General features: G+C 40.5%; 1 protein-coding gene across 2 annotated transcripts in view; it reads right to left on the bottom strand.

Moving 5' to 3' along the window:
• CDC73 (cell division cycle 73) overlaps window positions 1-23938 on the bottom strand; it is a 164333-nt gene that overhangs the window by 122596 nt on the left and 17799 nt on the right. Inside the window, exons 7-9 of one of the 2 annotated variants that reach the window (XM_073356725.2) lie at window positions 22525-22741; window positions 5916-6014; window positions 4537-4615 (exon numbers count right to left, since the gene is read on the bottom strand). In XM_073356725.2, the coding sequence (XP_073212826.1) occupies window positions 4537-4615; window positions 5916-6014; window positions 22525-22741 (395 nt within the window). The remainder of the gene's footprint in view (window positions 1-4536; window positions 4616-5915; window positions 6015-22524; window positions 22742-23938) is intronic. The other variant, XM_073356726.2, reaches the window with a different exon arrangement.

The following is a 23938-nucleotide window of genomic DNA, read 5'->3' as shown; positions in this document are numbered from 1 at the left end:
TTAACTTAAGCATTCCAGTAATAGAACTTGTCCTATTTGGCATAGAGACAGCAAGGCAAGCCACCTAGGTGAGCAAACTGATACCACCTTCGGAGTAACGATCCATCCCAGGTCATACAGAAACTTGGCTGCAGCTCAGCAGGCTCCTTACCATATCTTGCCAGGTTTAAGTGGTTTAACCTATTATCTTACATCTACATGTTTTAAATTGCTTATGTTAACAAGCATACTAAGCCATTCCCATACTAAGCCAACATACTGAAATATCCAAGGTAGAAAAACCCACATAAGCAAGCAATTTCCTAATTAAGACTGCCATGGATAATACTGTAGTAAAATTGAGATTAAAAGACTAAGTCCATGCTTAGCCATACTTATTCAGTAATTGTTAGTTTAATACTACAAAACCCTTCTAATGTTGTAAGATCCTCTGATAGAAGAGCTAAAATGACTGCACACACTATTTTTGTGGCAAGTTGTACATATAATTTAGTTCCAGTTTTTAACAGGTTATTCAGGACAGCATGGGTAATGCTTTTTGGTATGTTATCCTTATATCTATTCGTTACTGAGGAAAATTCAGTGAGTTTTCCTGTTAACATTCAATATGCTATTAGCATTTGAGAATAAGATCAGAAGGAACTATTATGATAATCTGACTTCCTACATATCATAGGCGCTAGAATTTCACCCAGTGATTATCTGCTGAGGCAGAGATTTTCAAAAAAGTGATCAATGATTTTGGGTGCCCAACATGAGATTTGTTAGAGGGGCCTCATTTTCAGAGGGTTGGCACTTCAGCATCTTCTAAAAGAATCAGGCTCCCTTGAGGTGTCAAAAGTTGAACACACAAGTCCTAGTCACTCTTGAAAATCTTGGGCTTAACAGTTCTTTAACAGCAACCCTAGTGAATTTGCTAAAATACTGACAATGTGGTACAAAGATTAAAAACAAATGGTAAATGATAAATATGAAAAAGTTTTAACTTAGTGTCAACATGGTATTAGGAGAACTAGAAATATTTAAAAATAAATGCTGTACTAATATACTCCATGTAAGGAATTCTTCTCCCTTAACTCTGTCCTATACCCCACAGGCCTGCAGCAGGAGTTGCAGAGTAGCTGCACAAGTTCCAGCTTCAGGTTGAGGATACATCTCTGCCCCCATTTTGCAAGCCTTTGCATTATGTTCCCAATAGGTTCTGTACGCTGCCTTTGTACAGGGTATGAAAATTTAGTGCTTAATGAGGCGATAAGTGGTTGCTTTTCCAATAATGTTCTAAAATACTTTGTATATTGTGCAGAGCCCCCAAAAAACCCAGAATTTGTCTTATTAGTAACATAAGATTCACTAGATAAAACTCAAACCAAGCCTTCTCTCTAGGGTTAGTGGTTTCTAGCATTCCTACCCCAGGATTACCCAGCTCAAACACAAGGTTCCTTTTCCCTCTCGGGTACAGAATTACTCCCCACCTCCGTAAGTCCACACTGTACCCACACCAAAAAAACAAACAAAAAAAAAACCACACCACTAAAATTTACCTTTTTTATTTATTTATTTTTAAACTTAACTGTATTTTGTGGGTGCTTCAATGAACACAAATTTAGCAATGAGGCACACGGCTCTTGAGCCATCCACATATAACAAGGATCAGAACCACATTATCCCCCCCTGAAAAACATTGATTTTTCCCCTCCCTACATTTTATACTGTATGGAAATCAAATAGTAGCTATAGTCTTTCCAAGAAGTGCACATTGCTATGGCTGACACAGGTTTCAAATTGTAATAGCATGTATACAAAATATGACACAAGCAACAGACAAGAAATCTGTACAGTTGGGAGAATTTTGTAGTTTAAAAGATCCTGGTCTGGGTGAAATGAAAGTGCTGTGGTCACCATGTTTGAGCACACTGCACTCCTCTTTCTATAATCAATTATTACATTGTCTTTTTCTAAAAGAGTTAGCATATTAAAGACAACCCTACAAAAACTAATCCTGTTGGTAACAAGAATGAATGCCACACTACATATTCAACTCTTCATTCAAGACAACTTGCTTTCTTCTGTGTTTTCAAGACTGGCATTAATGCTCAATATGATTTGCTCTCACCCAAGCCAATTAATCTTCCAAATGCATTTCACAATGCCAGTGGTTCTCAAACTTCATTGCAAGCAACCCCTTTCTGACAACAAAAATTACTACATGACCCCAGGAGGGGGGACCGAAGCCTGAGCCCACTGGAGCCCTGCCGCCCTGGGCAGGGGGACCAAAGTTGAAGCCCCAGGGTTCAGGCCTGAGTGAGGGGGTCCAAAGCCGAAGCCCCAGGGTTCGGCCCCAGGCGGCGGGGCTCGGATTTCATGCTCAGCCCCAGCAAGTCTAACCCCAGCCCTGGCGACCCCATTAAGATGTGGTCCTGACCCACACTTTGAGAACCGCCGCACTATGTATTCATTTAAGATGTTTAGCATCCAAGGTTTCATATGTATCTACATCCACAAAATTAATAGATATACAATAGAAAAAAATATGAATATACAGGTCTATCAGTTTATTTTTAATAAAATCGAATTGTTAAAGGTCAGCTGTCAGACTTAATTTGTTAAAAACAGGACAGAATCATAACAAGTTTAATGGATGGCATGAAAGCTGCTTGACCTGCAGAATATTAAGGAGAAACTACAGAGAAAAAGACTGAGGGCAATAGACATTTAGCAGCTGATGGTTGTGAAGTGTTACTGTTTTTTCAGCTTAAACCTATTTTCCACTTGAATGTTCGGTACCTCATACATTGAAGGTTATTATTTTTATCAGATGGTTACCATTTCTAAAAATTATTTGCACTTTGTCAAAAGCTGATGTGTTCTGCTTAAAGGTTTGTCAGTGTTTATTACCATGCTCTGCTAAATCCACAGGGCTTTTTGTTTTTAAAGATGTGAAGCCATGGCTTCTATTATCTTTGAGAACATGGAATAGTTTTAAGAATAAAAATGTGAACATTTCCTTTTTATAAAGCTATGGGTACCTGAAAATCCACCATGAGTCTCAATCTCACCAAATCAAAAAGAAACCATACAGAGAACATATTATAGAACCCACATAGGTTGGAACTTTTAAATGCAGGGGACCCAGGTTTGTCTCAATTATTAATCACCATTGATAATGGAAGTTACATGGCTCAGGTACTGAGAGTTACTGTGCCTCAAGGCCAAGTAATAAGCCCTCTTTTCCTTCAAATCTTTCCCAGAATCCTAAGTTCCAAAAGGTCTCCATAAAAAGAGAACCATAGGCAATCCTAACAACTTGATAGCTTTATTGTATCTGCTTTTTGTCTGCTTTTAGATTATAAGCACTTCAGAGCAGGGGCTCATAGTCTCATATTAAATGTACCACTGCAGTGTACATAAATACATTATAAATACGAACGGTGGGATTTGATTTTAAGCCACACACATTATATACACTATACGGTACAGGAAAAAAAACGCATTCCTAATTTGTAATGAGAACTACAGTGGAACTACTAATTATCTTTAGTCTCTGCTGTTTAGGATACAAAAACCATAGCTCCTCCAGACCTACATGGGTTTTAATTAGATTACATTCCTCCCATACTTTTCAAAATTTTGTACTCTTAAAAAAAACCCCAGACAGATGGGTGGGCAGACAGACACACACAAGACTCAGTGCCCAAGTCGTCAAAAGAAATGGCTGACTAGCAGTCCCCCAGTGTGGATTCATGGCTAGGGAAGAGATTCCCAGGTGTTCCCTTAGCCCTCTCCTAAGAAATCTGAAGGCCAGTCACTGGCTGACTTTATAAAGTTATTGAAGCAATTTCCACGAACACTACACCAGTCTTTATGAATTAATATTGCCATTTAAAAATTGTTAAATTAAAAAAAGAGCACCAGTGCAGTATTGAGGTATGTACCAATGCCTCTGAAAGTACAGGTTGGCATATCTCTGCTCTTTCAACCAACTCCCTCCCTCCCAGGGAAGGGGAAAGAAGACTGGACCCGAGTATATTATGTACTTGGCTCAAAATATCTGAGGCATTCATTAGAACAGAAGGACCTTCACCTTTTTTTTTTTTTATTTTATTATTAAAAGATTTTTTTTCCCTTTAATTTCAGGACATACTATTTAAAGGATGCTCTATCAGATTTTTTTTTTTTTAATTAGCACTGAAGGACTATTGGCTTGACTAATATCTGTACAGACCCAGGCCCTCTGAGTTGAAACTACTTACACTGTCTCTGTCTTGAAAGTGAACAAAAAAGTGTTTAACATGTAAGATTTGCTTTCAACTAGACAGTTTCTTAAAAGTTAAGGCGAAAAAATCATTTTCAATAAATAAGATTCCGAGCTTGTGTTACTACCAGAGACTACATGTGAAGACGTTTCAGTCATCATTTATGGACTTATACTTCACACTTTATTCAGCTTTGACAATGAAAACAGATGAATCAGTTTCACTTTTCAGTTCTCAAATGTAGTGTTTCCTTAATGCTAATTAGTATTGGAGATCAACTTACCTTCCTTTCCTTTAAATCTTTCCTGATCGTATCTGTTGTAGGCAGCTGGAATAGACTGCTTAGTCCGTAAAGTGGGATCCTAAAACAAATTAGCAAACATGATATGCTACTGCATCTCAAAACATATGTTGATTAACACATTTTAGTTTCTGAACTTTGGAAAATAAATATTGTATGTAAATTGACTTTACAGTTTTGGACAATTATATAGGTGGAAGTTTTCAGACAGTTTGTACTTTTAATTAATATACTTCATTTTAACCTCTTATTGAAATAGTAGGTTTTAAAGAAATACTTAATGACATGCAAATCTAGAGAACTGACAACATTCAGAAGCAAGACAAAAGTAACAGAAAGCCATGTTAACTGAGCAAAATGAATGAAATCCAGTTCCCATTCATTTGCTAACATCTTGGGGCTCAAGAATGAATGGTCATCTGACAACATATGGCTGGTCCTTCAGCCACATGCACAGAAGACTCCACCACAAATCTGATTAAGCTAAAGAGGTGCTAAACCTACAGAACAAGATTAAATTGGGAGGAAAAAAAGGCAGATTTAAAATGCATTTTCAAAATGCTGCCAATCTAATGATGCACTAAATATCGATTCATGCATCTTTTTCATGGGTGACTTAGTAACACAGTTACAATCATTCCAAACAGTATGTCTAAGTAGTCCCATGAACAATTTATGAAATTCAGCATACAGCAAGCATTTAAATGTTGAAATTCATCTTGCTACTCCAATCCGGTACATTGGCATATAATACAGAGGTATCAAAATAAGTCGAAGTAAGACTAACTGGCTTCATAGCAGATTACCATTAGGAGTTCAAGAATTTAGTTATTAAGTTTAATAAAACAACAGTAAACATCACAATTCAAAACCATTGCTTTTCTAATGCCTAGATAGACCTGAATAATAAAAATGTAAATCGGTCTTTGATTTGACACAGGCATAGGACAGCTGGTTCAATCTGTTGCTGCTCATGAGTCATGTTCCAGCTTCTTAAACATTTTACTACTTTATCTGTCAAAAAATACAGTTAGCAAGGCATTTTGCTGGAAATGGCGATAGTCTCATCCAATATACTTCTTCCAAGTAGCTGCAGAATGCCAGTGAGTGTTCGGTACATACAGTAGTTGGCACTAACTGTTCAGTCTGTAAGTAACAAACGAAGAGTATTCACTCTTCCAATACCACTATATACAGTTTTGATCTAAGAAAAAGTTCTGCATGAACAAGTTACTGTAATTTATTCAATTAGAGCCAAACAAAATGAAGAGTAGTTTCAGAAAATTGCCATTATTTACTCAATTCAACTTCAGCTATGGAGCTACGAGCAGCAGGTCCATAATAAGAATAGTTATTCTTACCGCTGGTGCTGTATTTGGTGCAGGCCTCTGTTCAGGTGCACGACCTTCTTCTCTGGCTTTTACTGACTGAAGAATCGCAAAAATATTCTTGGCAAAATTCTGGAAAGCAAGTTAGACACTTTTGAATCCCACTGAACATCAAAGCTGGTTGGAGCACTAGAAATACAGCTAGAAGACATTTTTTGAGTCAACACATGTGCTTCAAAGAACGTATGCCTACTTGTAAATACAGAGAAAACCGCACACAAATTAGAAAGACTTTGTTCACTCCTCTTTGGGAGTGTCTGAAGAACTGAATCATTGTGCAAGGACTCACGCACATCTCATCACCCTATCTGTTCAATGTAGGTGGGTGCAGCCTGAGCACCAAAACAAAGCTACTGGGTCTTTATGGTATTTATTCTGAGAACCTATCCTTTTAAACTGGTGAATACTCAGCCATTTATGACTGCAAAGATACCTGCGTGCAGATGCTACAGCAGGGGTGGGAAAACTACGGCCCACGTCCGGCCCGTCAGACCTTTTAATCCAGCCCTCAAGCTCCATCGCCGGGGAGCGAGGTTGGGGGCTGCCACACTCTGGCGCTACAGCCAGGGAGCGGAGTTGGGGGCTTGTCCTGCTGCTCCCACCAGGGAGCAGGGTAGGGGACTTGCCGCGCTGCACCTGCCTGGAGCGCCCTGTGTGTTCAGGACCTGCATGACAGCATGCACATTGCTCCGGCTGCACAACCCAAACGCGCCATGAGAGCCTGGAATGTGCAAGCCCACGTGCCTCCTACTCGTTGGCTTAGGTGACTGATTTTTAGTAGTGTTAATTTTCCATTGTTGAGGATAAAACAAAGAGTAGTTGGCCAGGGAGTGCTCAGTGGCAGTTTTCAAAGTTGTGGGCTGTCGGGACATGTGTGGGAGGAGATTTCTGAGAGCAAAGGGCTGGTGAATCTCAATGACTTCCAACCACTGGAAGCTGAAGCCTGACAAATCCAGGCTAGAGAGAAGGGCATGGAAAGGGGGTAAGTTTAGTTTAATTACTGAAATATGTTATGACGGTATATTTATAACGGTAAGTAAGGTTTTATGTTTATTTCCACTAAAATGTATCTTTATTAAATAAAGTTTATTTGAATATCTCTGAATTGTTCATTTCGTGAGCATTGATGGCCCTCCATACAATTTCCATATCCAAATGTGGCCCTCAGGCCAAAAAGTTTGCTCTCCCCTGTGCTACAGTCTATTTAAATATATGTTACAACAGTTTCTTTAAAAAGGAAATTGCAGTGGAATATAGCTTTCAGTAACATGATCCAGTGTAAAAACCGTGACTAAATCACCATTTCTTCAGATACGAGACAAGCAGCAGCATATTGTCAGCCTGACAACATGTATAAAGACATGACTATCAAAGATGCAGTCAGAAACATAGGGAACAGCAGGAGATTTCCACAGATCTCTAAGTAAGTTCTGAACTTGAGGAAGAGGGGGTGGAGAGAAAAGGGAGGAAGGCACAACTCTTCAGCTGGGCTTAGCTTCTGCAGAAGGACATCTAAAACTCACCCACAGAGATGCTTAAAGTCATTTAAGTTTGTGGTGCACTGCAAAGGATCATCTGGCTATTCAATCTCAAAATGATCAGACCAGGTCTGCATATAGTGGTGTGATGGTACACAAGAATTAGTTTTGTTGGGGGATAAGAGATGGCAACACACACAATAAAGTCAGACCTACTTCTTATAATTTTCAGTCCTGGCTGCAGCTTTGTAAGGCAGCTGCAGGTATAAGTATTTTGGCTTTGGCGATAGCAGTTATTGCATTGGGAATTCCCTGTACTCTTAACCAGCACCTCTACAAACAATCCCTCCCACTGGCTGCTTTATCAGGGCATGAAGAGGAAAGGAGGTGGGGCTAAACTTCTGTACTGAACCAAGGTTCTGAAAATAGGGTAGCCTGCCTTTCTGTCCAATGATATCTGCCTGCCCAGACCCAGCAATGGGAACCTGGAGACCTGCTCCCCATTGTAACTCCAGCACTACCAGACAAACCCACTACCCAAAACCAGTTAGGTGTAAACTGCTGCTCCCAACTCCCTACACCAGAAAAGGGAGACAATTCCTCCATTTGCAAGGAAGACTGCCAGCTGTGAGACCTGTCCACCTCAGAAACAAAAATGGATTCAATCTCCGGCTGACCATCCAGCCCAACTCTCCAGTGTACCTGCTCCTCACCTAACACCCCCCCCACTCCACACACACACACACAGTCAAAGAGTATCCATTCCCAACCCTGGCAGCAAAGGCCACAGAATACATTTCTGACACAGGTAGGAGAAGCACCTAGAAGAGCATCTGAAATGCCGGGGAAGATACAGAGCTACTAGGATATGAATGGAAGCGTGTGGGAGGAGTGATGGATTGTTTGGTAGAGTAGGAAGGGGAAAATATCTGTCAGGCCATACCACGTGTATCACCTATGGAATCAATTTGAGGGAGCCTCTTTAAAATTTTGTCAACATATCACTAGTTGCCTTCATGCCTTAGTTTCCTTGCTCTTCACCATATACTGCATCTTGGGTCAATTGAACAACACGTTAACCCCTTCTGAAACCCAGGAGGTAGAAATGGATATGCTGAGACGGGGAGGAATTTAGGTAAGTAGTAGTCTGAGTAGAAATAATTTCTTCTGCCATTTACAGGAAAACTAAATGCAATGTTCATTTTCAACCCTAGGTCAGACACACCAATTAGCCAATATGTGAAGGATTTTTAAGGGAAGGTTGACAGTTTGTCAACTGGTAAGCAAGTTAAAATTTCCAGATTTTTGGTTTAGCATGCAGATAAACAATAAGATTTCTCATAGACTGCTCATATAAGTTATATTCCAAGTCATTAATAAAATGCACAACTATAAAATGTTTGCACTGAGGTTTTCAACAGTGTGAAAATGTAGGTTCCCAAGACCAAAACTAATACTTAGCTATATCTCTTTAGTCCTACATCTATATTAAGAGTAAACATCCAGAAATAAGGATCCAGAAATGTTGTCTGTGGGCTCATTCTGGAACTCAAAGTTACAATCTTTTGACAGAAAAAAAGACTGAGTCAGAAAGTCAGTATTGCAACCAGCTGACCTATGTAGCCAGTGCTTCCTCAAAGTAGGTAGGTAGAAGCAACATTAAGCTTTCATTGTCCATACCTACACACATTTGTGTCTGAAAATCCCTCTAACTTCTGCTCCAAATTCAGCTTAAACTCTAAATTGTGCACTTTCAGATTACTAAAATTCCCCCATTTGGGGGCATGAACTAACAATGGCTTCTTTGGGTAATTTGAAAAGTACTTTAAAGAACCACTGACTACATGGAAATCCCATCATTTGTCGTTTCTCTGTCTGGTTACTACTGTCAGTCATGTGGAAGCTATTCTAGTTGCTTCCGAGTCCATCTGTACCTGCTATTTATTCATTATGGTATATGGACAAACTTGTTTTCAAGTATAAAAGTTAATCAGAAATTTCCATTTACTCTTTAAAAAACCATGAAGTCACCAAAATATCAATCAAAGGGGGAAAAAAATCTGCTGGTAAGGGAAAGTATGGGAGAGAACAAGACAGCAGCTGATGGGGAGCAAGGAAAATACAACAAAAGTCACACAAATAAAATGAATCATTTTCTTTTAAATCTTTTTTTTTTTTAAATTATCCATTTGTTTTTTAAATGACATGCGAAAGTGCAAATGTTGCCCAATTGGTGCAAACTCAGGCATCATTTCTACAAGTTACAAGATGGGCACCAGTGCCTGCACAGAGCTTACTGCAGAATGAAAGTCTCAGGTGACAGGTGAGAAGAAAGTCAAACTTCATCCTGACCCAATCCCACTACAAATGTTGGATCCAGGTCAGTTCAAATGAGAAGACAACCAGACCCTCTCTGGCTTGGATCAGATCGGTTCTCCTCCTCCTCACCAGTGGGATTGGCACGGCAACATCGGAGTACCCTGCTCCTGGCAGCCAGCTGCCACCACATCACTGTTCTGCATGTGCAGCAGGGTGAGCATGCTGATGAGTTGCAGTACCTCTCAATCCACAGTATGCTGTGACAGGGTCAGGTCAGATGGCTACAGGAGAGTGACAGAAGGCAGATATATTAGCCCCAGGTTAAGTAGGTCCCTTTTCCCTGGGTAAGGTAACAGGGAAGGTTCCAGAACAATCAGGAACCTTCTGGACATAATTAAGGCAGACAGGCTGATTAGAACACCTGCAGCCAATCAAGAAGCTGCTAGAATCAATTAAGGCAGGCTAATCAGGGCACCTGGGTTTAAAAAGGAGCTCACTTCAGTTTGTGGTGCGTGAGAGGAGCTGAGAGTGAGAAGGCGTACTGCTGGAGAGCTGAGGAGTACAAGCATTAACAGACACCAAGAGGAAAGTCCTTTGGTGATGACAAAGAAGGTGTTGGGAGGAGGCCATGGGGAAGTAGCCCAGGGAGTTGTAGCTATCACAGGAGGCACCCTAGGCAGCTGCATTCCACAGGGCCCTGGGCTGGAACCCGGAGTAGAGGGGAGGCCCGGGTTCCCCCAAACCTCCCAACTCCTGATTAGACACAGGAGGAGCTGACCTGGACTGTGGGTTCACAAAAACAGCCAAACTGAGGGCTACCGTGAATCTCCAAGGCGAGCAAATCCGCCAATAAGCACAAGACCCACCAAGGTAGAGGAGGAACTTTGTCACAATGCACAGTGCATCAGGGGTAGGGCAGACAGTCGCCAGCACATACAGCCACTGCCATTCCAAAACTACAGGCAGGAAATGGAGGTAGTGGCTCAGGCTTGGCGGGTAGAGCAGAGGTTTGGATTGGAAAATGACTCCACCCGCTGATTCAGGTCCTGCCCGCCCTAAAAATTAAGCCTAAGCAGATCTCTATGTCAAACTATATTACATGTAGATTTTGTCTGTACTGAGGCTTACCACCGACTGGTAGATGGACTTCCAATATCATTTGAATTCAAGTAGTACCCACATTTAACCCATCTTTTTAGTTGGGCTTTAATACAGAAGTAGACTGAGGGACTGACAACTAAGTTCTACTGGGTCTGTGGTTAGGTTAGTGTGCATGAGATTTATTATGGGACACTGCAGTAATTAATACATTTTAAGATTGTGGGAGATGTTTAAAGAACATGAAATGATTAGAGGCTGAATGAAATTCTGTAGAAGTCTAAATACAACAGCCACACCCTCCCTTTCACAAACAGCTGTTCTTTGAATCAAGTATTGCTTCCTAGCGTTTTAGAGGTTTCTGCAGTTCTATAGTGTACTATACTCTGTACAGAAAATGCAGATAGATATTTCCATTAAATGTGCGGATTATGTTTTGCAGAACAGATTTCACACCTCATTTGTTCTGCATTATTACACTTTATTCCACTAGTATTTTTATATTAAAAAAGGTACTACATGAAAAAGCTATTTGAAATCTTTATGTGAAACAGAATAAATAATTCAGGAGTTTGAAACAGCTATAAACATTACAATAGGTTGAGATGACGACTAAAACTGCATAAGAAGTCCGTTTCTATATTTTTACTATAGATACATTTGTGGAAAATGGACTCTTCCTTCAAGGTTTCCATGAGGCTGGTCTACGCAGGAAAGCTATTGTGAAATAAGCAAGGGTGTGAATTTAAAATGCAATAGCTATTTAAAATGCAGTTCTGTCTGGACACACTTACTCTGCACTAAAAGTGCCTTTGTGCAGTTTTGCTTAATCCACTTTGGAAGTGGACTAACCTTAACTGCACAATGGCACTCAATGTACAGTAAGCATTCACATGGAGAGCCATTCCACAATAGTTATTCAGGTAAGGAAACTAAGGCATGAAGGCAACTCCCCAGTTTAGACAAGCTCTTGTTAGAAATGCTGCTCCTGTGTGATGGATTATTTATTTAGAACCAAATTCCAAAACCCCTATTCAAACAGAATAGTACTGTACTTCACGAGTAGTCCCAAATAATTCAAAGGGATTATTTGTGGAGTAAAGTTGAACAGTATTTTACGTGAGCAAGGGCATAGGAATCTGGCCCTTAATTGTGGATAAAACACATACTGGGGATGTTTTTATACAGAACAAAAAGCGTACATACAAAATATGTATGTTGATCTCCGTTACAAATACTAATGTAGACATAAGTAAACTCCCATAAAGATGAAATGGGGATTGAGATCATAAAATGAAACTACCATCAGATTTGCATTGTTGTGGCTGTGTTGGTCCCAGAATACAGTAACTCCTCACTTAAAATTGTCCCAGTTAACGGTGTTTCGTTGCTGATCAAATTAGAGAACATACTCGTTTAAAGTTGCGCAATGTTCCCTTATAACATTGTTTGGCAGCCACCTTTGTCCACTGCTTGCAGGAAGAGCAGCCCGTTGGAGCTAGCTGGTGGGAGCTTGGAACCAGATGGACCAGCAGCCCCCCAGCTCCCCACCCCCCTAAGTTCCCTGTGCAGCAGCCACCCAGCAGGCTATCAATTGCCAGGTAGTTCAGGGTCCCTCCCAGCACTGACCTGTGCTGCTCCTGCCCTCTGCCTTGGAGCTACTCCCTGGAGCCTCCTATTTTCTGTGTCCGGGGCTGGGAGGGGGAAGAGGGGTTCTAATGTCAGGGTGTCCCTGTCCCCCTCCCCCCCCAGCTCCTTTCTTAGAGTGGGGTCAGCATACTTAAAAGGAGCAATGAGCGTCTCTCTCTCACACACACACACACAGAGTGTGTGTGTCTGTCTCTCTCTCGGCCATGCTGCTGACTCTCCTCCCTCCATTCGTGCTGCCTTGTAGCGTTTGAGACTATATTAACAATGTGTTAACCCTTGAGAGCTCAGCTGAGTGCTAGTTCATCATTTAGCAGTAAGGCTTTCCCTGGGAAATATCCCACCCTCTGACTCCACCACCTCAACCAAGCTTCACAATCATCATTGCTGTGTACAGTATTAAACTGTTTAACACTTATACTGTGTGTGCGCACGTGCAATATAGTCTTTTGTCTCGTGAAAAAAATTTCCCTGGAACCTAACACCCCCATTTACATTAATTCTTATGGGGAAACTGGATTTGCTTAAAGTATCATTTTTCAGGAACATAACTACAACATTAAGTGAGAAGTTACTATATTACAGACACAAGGTGGGTGAGATAAAAATCTCACGTTCATACTGTTAGTCAGTCACCATTTTTAAACCACAAATGTATTCAGTTTGAACAAGCTAGTAACAAGGATACTAGCTCCTAATTTAACTGGGCATACCTCACCCTTAAAGATTGCTTCAGATATCAAGTTCAATGCAAGAGCTATGAATTTCAGGAGCACGGAACAATTCTGCCACCTACAGCTCATATACAAAATTGCTTTTACATTCAAAGAACAAAATGTTTTTCTTTACATTAACAAGCTTTATCTCACAACCTTAAAGAGGTCTTATTAAAAAGTGCTACAGCAGCAGCAAAGTCTACTCAGATCCAGGTATATAGAACCTTTAATATAAGAATATTATTGAAAAATTACAGAATATTAAATTTCTCAAGTTATTATATACCATTGTGGGGATGGTTGGAGACTGTATTCCCCTCATGTGTAAACAACTCCACAGCTAGGAACATTTTAAAAAATAGTTAAAATGACAAAAACCAAGGAATTTCAGTGCAAGCCGCTTGGTCTTAATTCAAAATCTCCTAATTTCTATCACAAATTGCATCACTTCAAGACAGGGGCAAGTACCATGAGCCTGGATCTCCTGAGTTCTTAAAAAGATGCAAATTAAATTTGTAAATGATACGAAACTGGGAAGTACACACAAATAAGGTCCACAGAAACCCAGAAATATTGGCAAGCAACAACATGGTATTGTGGTAATTAATGATTTGGGAGGGTGGGGGGGAGAGATAGTTAAGAATACCTGTGCAATGGGAGGGAGAAATCTGGAAAGCAATAATGTTGGAAGGTACACAGGCATGATAGATATCCAATTAGACAAATGTGCAGCACAACAGAACAAAAACACAGTAATGTAGTTGTGTGCTGTATACACACAATCATCAAAGCTACAGGTAGGAAAGCAGTAATCCTGCTCTACACAGTCCAAGTGTGACCATCTCTGGAATATCTCATTCAGTTCTTGGCACCTCATTACCCGCCCCGTCCCCCCCACACACACACAAAAAGTTCAGAGAAGCAAAACTGAGAAGTGGACTGATTTATGAATCAAGATTAGAGTTCAATACATATATCTTATTTAAGGGTGTCTTACAAATGAAATAAGTGGGGTTGTGCCCAATTTGCCTCAAAATGACAAAAATTTGTTTGCTTTTTTTAGAAGTGCAACAATATTACATATTTTGTCTACCCTATTTTCCAAGGAAGACTATAGATAATGGAGGGATTAGTAGAACATCACAAGTTAAAGGAGAAAAATTTTAATTAGACAGTTTAAAACCCTGTGTTGAAATACACTCCTAATAGTTGGGAAGAAATGTCTCTAGTTAAAAATCCAAACACTTCCATCCCTTCAACTGAGGGTTGAGAAAACACCTGCTCCATTGCACCAATCGTGAGAATTCTCCAGCGTGAGTAGGGAAGATGAAAATAGACTGAATTTCTTAAAGTAGAAAACAAGCAGTAGTTTTATTTGCTTGGGGGTTTTATAACCTCTCTCAGGTTATCTTTATACATCAAAAACAAAGGACAGTCTTTTTTTCCTTTGAAAGTTCTTCTTAGGGACTGCAAGTAAAAGAAAATTATACATAAATATTTGAAAGGTGAAAACATCCACAATGGAGAGGATGGTGAAAGACTGGGGCATAGCTAGCAATGATAGAATGAAATTTTCCCTTCCTAAATGTATGATGAGTATCAGGATCAGATGATTTGATAGTCTCCCAAGCAAAGTGAGAAAGCCTCAGTGCTTCCAACATTTATATCTGGGTTGGACAAAGCACTGGTAAGTGTTCTGAAGGGAACAATCCTGCATTGGCAAGGAGATAAGTCACTTCCACCTGCAAACTTTCATCAATTTATAATATGTAGCCTCCAAAAAGGACTTTTACATAATTGTGATCATGTAACAAGTTGTAATATTGTAAGAATTGTTCTGGGTAAGTGTTATGTGCACAAGGCGTCTTAAATTCTTACATTCTTTAATTTTGTACAAAGCTACTTCCCTTTGGGCAAAGTTTTAGCTCAGATCCACATTTCCCATCTCTAATTTCTACAGTTCTACTCCAATGCTCGGTTCTCCCTGCAGATTTCCCCACAGACAATAGAAATTCAATACAGGGAGGCAAAGCATAATATCTGAAATGATCTGTTGTTCAAATCCAAGTGAGTAATCTTTTCTCCTGTATGCAGTGCAGTTGTAGCCATGTTAGGCCTAGGATATTAAAGAGACAAGGTAGGTGAGGTAATATCTTTTAGTGGACCAACTTCTGCTGTTGAGAGAGACAAGCTTTCGAGCAAGAGCAGAAGTTGGTCCACTAAAAGATATTACCTCACTTACCTTGTCTCTCAGCCTTCTGCTGCCCTATGGTGAAACTCACCAGGCACAGAGGGTTGGTCTGATACCTTCTGTGTCACTTAAGACTCATATTAGGGCCATTTGGTGACACATCCAGGTCTCCAGAGTGAAGCTTACACTTGCAACAGATATAGCAATTTCCTGAAATATCTTTGGGAGAACTTACAGTATCATTGGGGGCCAGAGACTGTATGCAATTCCATGGCAGAAAGTAATCACAGCTCTCCAGAAACTAACCATGGAGGGTGACTAGGCAAATTCACTCATGTTGTAACCCCTCTAGAGGCTCTCCACCTGCTGGGGAGATTTGCCTATCCTCCTTCAAAGTGGATTCTCCAGAGGCCAACAGACAAAGAAAGGATAAATAGCCCGAGTTTAAACTGACCCCGAACTTTTCTTTCTGATCCAGCAAATGGACAGCTCCTTCTATCTAAGGGGAGAGCCCCAATTCTTAAGGAAGGGCTGGAAGAACTGACACTTACCAGAGGCCTTCTGGAGATAGGAGGGGATCTCTAGTATGCATGCGTGTAGGTTCTTTTACTATTTTTAAATGTTTTATCTGTAATGCTTTTACCCTAAGAATAAAGGTGCTTGCTTACAATAAGCTGTGTGGTAACTTAAAACCACAGGCAGTTACCTTATTCATAGCCTTCAAAGAGAAAGCAAAGCAGAGATGCTGGCCTGTTTAGGAAGTCTGTCTTGATTGGGATATCACAGTATATACACACCCACCACACAACAAAAACATTAACCCAGGAACCTATCCTTGCAACAAACCCCGTTGCCAACTCTGTCCACATATCTATTCAAGGGACACCATCATAGGACCTAATCACATCAGCCACACTATCAGAAGCTCGTTCACTAGCACATCTACCAATGTGATATGTGCCAGCAATGCCCCTCTGCCATGTACATTGGCCAAACCGGACAGTCTCTATGCAAAAGAATAAATGGACACAAATCAGACATCAAGAATTGTAACATTCAAAAACCAGTCAGAGAACACTTCAACCTCCCTGGACACTCAATTACAGACCTAAAAGTCGCAATTATTGAACAAAAAAAACTGCAAAAACAGACTCCAATGAAAAACTGCACAACTGGAATTAATTTGCAAACTGGACACCATTAAATTAGGCTTGAATAAAGACTGGGCGTGGATGTATCATTATACAAACTAAAAACTATTTCCCCATGCTAATTTTTCCCTACTGTTACTCACACCTTCTTGTCAACTGTTTGAAATTGGCCATCCTGATTATCACTACAAAAGGTTTTTTTCTCCTGCTGATAATAGCCCACCTTAATTGATTAGTCTCATTAGAGTTGGTATGGCAACCCCCATTTTTTCATGTTCTCTCTGTGTATAGATAGAGATCTCTCTATCTTCCTACCCTATTTTCCACTGCATGCATCTGATGAAGTGGGCTTTAACCCACAAAAGCTTATGCTCAAATAAACGTGTTCATCTCTAAGGTGCCACAAGTACTCCTCTTTCTTTTTGCTGATACAGACTAACACGGCTACCATTCTGAACTGTGAGGTCTGGAAATACCCCATTCATGAGGGAGAGAGACGCCTCTCTGCCCAAGAGAGGTGCAGCTAGGAAGCTGGAAGTCTGAGAATGGATGCCCTTGTTGGACTACGGAGATGAAATAAGGGTGCAGTTGTCCTGAACTGTGACAGCACCATCCCCAAAGAGCCCAACAAAGAAGAGATTTAGGGGCACGTCAAGAGATGGGCCATGAAATCCACAAAGCCAGTAGCTGTGAACTCCCAGCATAAACATTATAAAAATGGATATAGCAACCATTCCAGCTTGTTGGTTAATATGGAGACCATGGAAGGACTGTGGTGCAGTCCTTCCAGTCTTCCCAGAGGTTGGGTGGGATGGGGAAAGAATGGGGCTTGCTAAGGTTCCCTCAGTCCCGTGGGTATGACTCAATCTCATGTAGAAAAAGTAACCTTTGAAACATCCTATATTTAGATTGTGGAAAAATATTCCACAATAAAACATGAATCAAAAGCTCTCACTGTAGTTAATGTTGGAGTTCATTGTTTGCAGTACATTTGGAAATGGTTTATAGAGGGAAAAGGATAAAAAACACGGAAGAGCTCAGGAAGTTCTCAAAAAACCCTGCTCCCAGGAGAATGGAGATTTACTTCAAAAAGTACATAAATACACAAGCATAATCATAGGGCATTTGTTAGATTTCAATTCTGAGATTTTTCCCTCACACAACTCCCACATGTTCAACCCAACCTACCGAGTTACCACACTGCTTCGTATCTGAGAAATATTTCTGGGCATGCTGTGAGAAAAGGTTTTTAAGCTAGGTACATCAAAAACCACTGAGATGGAAAGACCTCCTGCCAATATTCCTGTGAACTCTGCAGCTCCTCCTTCCAGCTCCAGCACGAACTTACTTAATTTATTATAAAGGAAGAATAAGTGCCATTAACCCTCTCATGGTACAGAGTGAACAAAGGAAATGCTCTTTGCTTACAGACTGGTCACTGAAATCTGCTGTGGGCAGAATTCAAATGCTCAGTTGTCATAGGCAACTTTGGAAGGGGGGAAAAATGGGGTGAGAGGAAGGAATTAATTAAGGAATAACTGTTTCAGCAAGGGTTTCCTCATGCGTTCAGCTCTTTGTTTAACAAAATGAAGTTCAGACACCTGAAATCAAGTTTCCCTTCTTGTCCAGTTTACTGCTGGGGGAATTCTACAGCACTGCACGTGCACAGAACTCATGTCCCCCACGGACTTCCCCCCGCCCCGAAGAAAACACATTCTGCCCAAGAGGTGCTGCAGTTATGCCTTTAACCCAGCTGGGACTACTGTGGCACCAGAACAGAGGGCAGCCAGCTCAACAGCAGCTATGGAGGAAGGAAGGAAGGAAGGAAGAGAAGCCTGCGTTCCTCACAGTGCCCTGCCCATGGGGCCAAGCGAGGAGCATGGGATATGTGGGGGGGAGGGAGGACGGGGACAACAGAGAGCTGGGCACAAGAGATGCAGTGGGGTCACAGATTGGAGTTGAGAAGGGCTAGTGCAGGGGGACAGACTGGAGCAGCGAATGAATGGGAGTGGGGGTGTAGGGCCATATGGGGATGGGGGGTGCATGGGGATGGCTGAGTGGGAGTGCAGGGACACATGAAGATGGGGGGAAATGTGCCTGACTGAATGGGACAAGCTAGAGGTCAGCCAGGGTCTGCATGGGGAAGGCTCCACAATTCCCTAACAATCCCACCCCACCCAAAAACCCCATACTTCTCCCACCCACAGCCAACAACCCTTGACGGGTTCACTCCCAGGATCCTTCCCTCTCCCTCAGCTCCGTTACCCCTGACTCCCCCCAGCCTTGGAAGCGCTTCTATTGGGTGCGGAAAATACATTTCTGGATTGTAGTTTAAATGAATTACTCCTCAAAGTTCTGTATTAATATGCCTAGTAAGGAATCTATTTGTCAAAATAGATTTCCTGAATCTTTGTCTGTATTTTTACAGACTTACTTGCTGACAGACATTTTGAAATAAATTACCAAAATAATTGAAACTGGCATGATTGTATTATTTTGACAAATAAAACGTGCAGAATTTTTAATTTTTTGGCACAGAATTCCCCCAGGAGTATGGTATACGTCTTTGGAGCAGGAAACCACCACCCATGATTCTCAATGTTTTATTCTGTAGCTGTTCTACTTAAAGGTCCAATCTTAAATATCTTCGACAGAGTATATATCCACTCTGGTAAAAAAAAAAAAAAAGTTTTCTAGCTGAGGAATTTACAATGGAATTTTTTCCAAACCTTTGTAGCATTAAAAAATGTAAATATCACTACTGGCATATCTGAACCAGTCAATATTTCAGTTCAAATTGTTTGTATTTATATAAACATCTGACAAGACAAGTCTAACCTTGTCTCTAGAAATAGATTTAGTTGTCAATAAAGTGACTACAATGGCAAGACCTCATGCCACCTGATTTGGTGAATGTCAAATCTCTTTGTAAAGGAAAATGCTGTTTACTACCACTGAAGTAGAAGCAAGATCTAAAGTAGTAAGACTTGTCCAAATTAAGGGAAAGGTTGATCTGCACATCCTTAATCTAATTAGAAATAAACGTACATATTTCACTTCTGTTGAAAACAGTTTTAACTACTCTTTCAGTAATACCTAAATTTACTATACCTGAAAAAATAGTGATTTCCTCTAATATTTCTGTTTACTTCGTGCATTTGACAGTATTTTGCATACAGTTTCCACTTTGTGTTGGTCTTTTACACAAAGTTGAGAAAAATGCCTTAAAATAGGAAATTGTGGCTGTAAAAAAAAATTCAAACACTTGTAAAGTGACTGAGAAGTACATGTAATATTGGAAGCTACTTAATCTGTCTTTTAAAAGTTGACTAAAGTTCAAGTTGGTAGTGTCCCTTTAAGACAAGTCAAGTCAACTGTGTTCCCATTTAGATGCTTTCACTCTAACCTGAAGATGTGCAACATTGCAAAACTGCTTCTAAACAATTTCTCTTCCAAAATAGTTCCAAAAGTGAGCTGCTTTAAAGGAAAAATAGGCTAAATAACTGATATCACAAAGTGTGGTTTAGCTCTGAAAAATGATTATACAAAAATGGCACCTACTTAACAAATCTGTTCCTTTGTGTATTCAGTCATATCTGCCAACTTCTATGACTAAAGTTATTACAGTTTTTTACTCCTGTTTGCTGCGTTTTCTTCTGGTAAGCGAACACTGAATGAACCAAATTCTATTCCAATTTCCACAGAATTCTTCACTGAAGGCAGGTCTACACTACAGCTGGGATTGACGCTCTGAGATCGATCCACTGGCAGTTGATTTAGTGGGTCTAGCAAAGACCCGCCAAATCAATTGCGGATCGCTCTCCAGTCAACCCCTGTACTCTATGCCTGACAAGAAGAGTAAGGTAAGTTGACATGAGATTTTCTTCCATCAACCCCCTGCGGTGTAGCTGGAGTTACGTAGCATAGGTCGACTTACCACAATAGTGCAGACATTGCCTAAATTGCAGTCATTTAAACTTTTGTAAACTAACTGGAGGAATCAGAGTTGCACAGAACCTATATTACTGGCAATGATGCTCAATATTCAGAACCCAGGCGGAATGATCAGCTAGGATATTTTTTAAGCTTGTGGACTGAATATATTTGATCTACGAACTGCGGACACACTATAATCATGGAAGACCATACTACCATCTTTACACCATCACTTTCCCAAGCCCAAGCACACTCACAAATTTAGCAGGGTATTTTTGCTCATTTCTATGATGGCAAGACGTGGTTACTTTCATTTTATGTTCAGTTGGTAAAGCCAAGTAACCTTGTCTTTAGTTGATTATTTCTCACACCCGCATAGTACACCTTAAGCTACTGATAGAACAAGGAAGGCCCAAAACCTGCACTGAGGGTCCTGGGAAGAGATCAGTTTCTCTGCCCTTCCACTTTACATCACTGCTCCATATGCTCCAAGAGAGGTCCTAAGATTTGATCAGTCTCTATTACTGACCTCAGGAATCCATTGCTCTCCCCTGGTTCCTATGGGTAGATTGGAAGTTCAGAATCTCTATCATCCTCATTCTCTTCTACAGATTGGTAGCAAAATGGTCCCATGGAGAAGAGCAAGCTTAGTGACAACCCATACGCCTCATCCTCTCTCACACCCTACCTTTGTGGAAAGTCCTGTACTGGAATCTGCCAAACCCCACTATTCCCGGACTCCCTCCCACAGCAAAGCTTCTGGGCTGGGACTCCCACCTCCTCCCCTAACCCGGCTCAATGTGGTTCCTGTCGAAGTCACATGCTAAGGATGGGGATGCCCCATCTAGCTCAGAGCAGGACTCTGGGGGAAGGGAAAAGCCACCCAGGCTCCTGCAGTTTCTACATGTTTTCCTGTGACAACTGCTAAAATCTTGAATACTCAAAATTTAATTTTGTTTACTAAGTAAGATTGAGCCTGGCTGGGATTAGCAATGAACAGCAGCAGGAACATGGCTAGCTCTAACAATATTCTTTCAGCAAGACATTGTTTAGGCAGGAAAGCCCAAAGTGCAGCTCTATCACCCTTAACAATGACAATATCATTGTTTATTCCTCTGAGTTTTCCCCTCCTTGTAAACCCCAGCACCTAGATCCAAAGTCTAAGGCCACGTCTACACTACCACTTATGTTGGCAAAACTTATGCCGCCCAGGGGTGTGAAAACACACCTCCATAACTGCCTACGTTTTGCTGGCATTAGTGGTAGTATGCACAGCGCTATGTCAGCAGGATCGCATCTCCTGCCAACATAGCTACCGCCACTCGATGTCATTTTATGTCAACGGGAGAGCTCTCTCCTGTCAGCATAGAGCAGCTACACAAGCGATCTTACAGCAGCGCAGCTGTATCAGTACAGCTGTGCCACTGTAAGCTTGCGAAAGTAGACATGGCCTAAATTATCAAGTAAATTACAAGGCCCAGTGTAATGAAGATAATCTCTCAACTGAGCTTTTTCCAGGTACGCCAGCAGCCCTTCAGCCTACTGTTTTCCCACCGCACTGTGTTTTGTTAATCTTACAATTTTTTTCAATCAAATCTCTTTCCATTTTGTAGCGGGGGGGGGGGAGCTCTTGGCACTGCCCATGGAGTTTAGGGCATGAAAGGTTGGGCAAGAGGGTAGAAATTGATTTTGCAATCCATTACAGAAATTCTTCAGAATTTTTTTTTAATCCTATCTTTAAATCCTACAAGTGACATGAGCAAGAAGACTAGTTATTTAAAAAATGGTAAAAAGATGTGAGCAGCGGTAACTTCAGTTACTATTTGTAGCTGTCAAGACAGAAGGGGTGGCAAAGAAAATTACAAAGATGAAAAGAAAATGAAATGGTTGTTATCTAAGTGTTATATTTGTAGTAATACATATTAATATTCTGTTCAACTTAAAAAAAACATAAGAAAGGTTTTTTCCTCAACTACTCAACAATGCATTTAGCCTCTGAACGCTGGTTCCAAAAAAAAAAAAAAAAAAAAAATGATAAAGTATTACCTTGCCTGTGCTTTGTAAAATAGTAGTTCTTGTCCTCCACACTCTCTCCCTGCTGACAATGTCTCTGGTTACATCTACCTCCGCATCAACAAAACTTCTTTGTTTAAGAGCAGTTATGTCATCATCCAAATCTGTCTTGATTGTGGATCTTTTCTTCGCCATGATTTTTGCTTTGATAGCAGCAATTTTTTCCACAGACATGGCTTCAGACAAGGATCTAAACAAGAATATCAGAGGAGGCTGAGTAAAGGCATAAATCAGTTATAAGTTTTGTGTTCTGAATTACATATGAACAATCAGCCTTGATTTCCTCCCAAACTACTAGAAGTTTACATCTGTGCCATACATCATAAGGTGGTCTCCATAGAGACATCAGCACTGCTACTTTGGCCAGTAGAGCCATTCCCTGAGAGATGACTTCCCACGTAATTTAAAAACACTACAAGAAAACTAATACAATATACAGGGGGGGGGGGCAATGCTTATGAAATGTAGAGCCCTGGGACTAAAGGCTTCAGGTTACTGTATGGAATACACTTGTCCCTCTGTTACCAACAAATGAATATAGTTCAAGTTAGCTGTCTATTCAATCCTTGGCCACTGCTCGTGTTGGTAAAAAGAGCATAGTTTGGTACCAGCTATGGTAGTGGTTTTATTATGCTGACACTTTTCCACTAAGAAGTGGACCAACATTACCAATTCATTTCACCCACACAAAATAGTTAAGATGGCATTAAACTTTGTGGCTATGAACCTGTGCTACATTTCAAAGAGTTCTTCTTGACCCAGTATTACCCCATCCTACATTTTTTTAAGTTGCACACGTGTTTATGTTTAAACGTGAACCAAATGAAACTCAGCTACCTGACAGCCTAACTCCAATTCAGATACTATCATTCTCAAGGTGAACTTCAGAATAAAATGAAAATTTTGAGTTAGGCAAAGAAGTCTGGGTAAGTAAATTTTCATTTTATTTTGTAATTCACACTGGAAAAAAAAGTGTATCTAATGAACATGTGATTGCAAAGCATTCTATTTATGAAAGTAAGCTATGTAGAAAGGGATCTTTTTGTTTGTGTAGTTTGTTTTTTGTAGTAGCTTAACTAATTTAACAGGTATGCACACACTTTAATACCTTTAAATATTATGTCACTTGCATTTTAAAAGACAGTGACTTTTGTACTATTAAAAAAATTTTAAAAAGACATGAGATACAAAAAAAAAAATAATAACAAATAATCCGCAACCCTCATTGCAGCATTGGCTAGTACTCCACAGAACACTAAAGGCAGTCTGTGAAGCCATCCGAACATCAGGAACACCACAACCCTCAGTGACCTGACTCCGTACAAAGAGTAGGTCACTACGTTTTTGAAGTTCAACAGACAGTGATTAAGAACTCTTATTGCAGTTA

This window comes from Lepidochelys kempii, chromosome 8, assembly GCF_965140285.1.
Source record: "Lepidochelys kempii isolate rLepKem1 chromosome 8, rLepKem1.hap1, whole genome shotgun sequence".
NCBI lineage: Eukaryota > Metazoa > Chordata > Testudines > Cheloniidae > Lepidochelys > Lepidochelys kempii.
The sequence above is the reverse complement of the archived record's forward strand: the minus strand, read 5'-3'. Positions and strand labels throughout refer to the sequence as shown.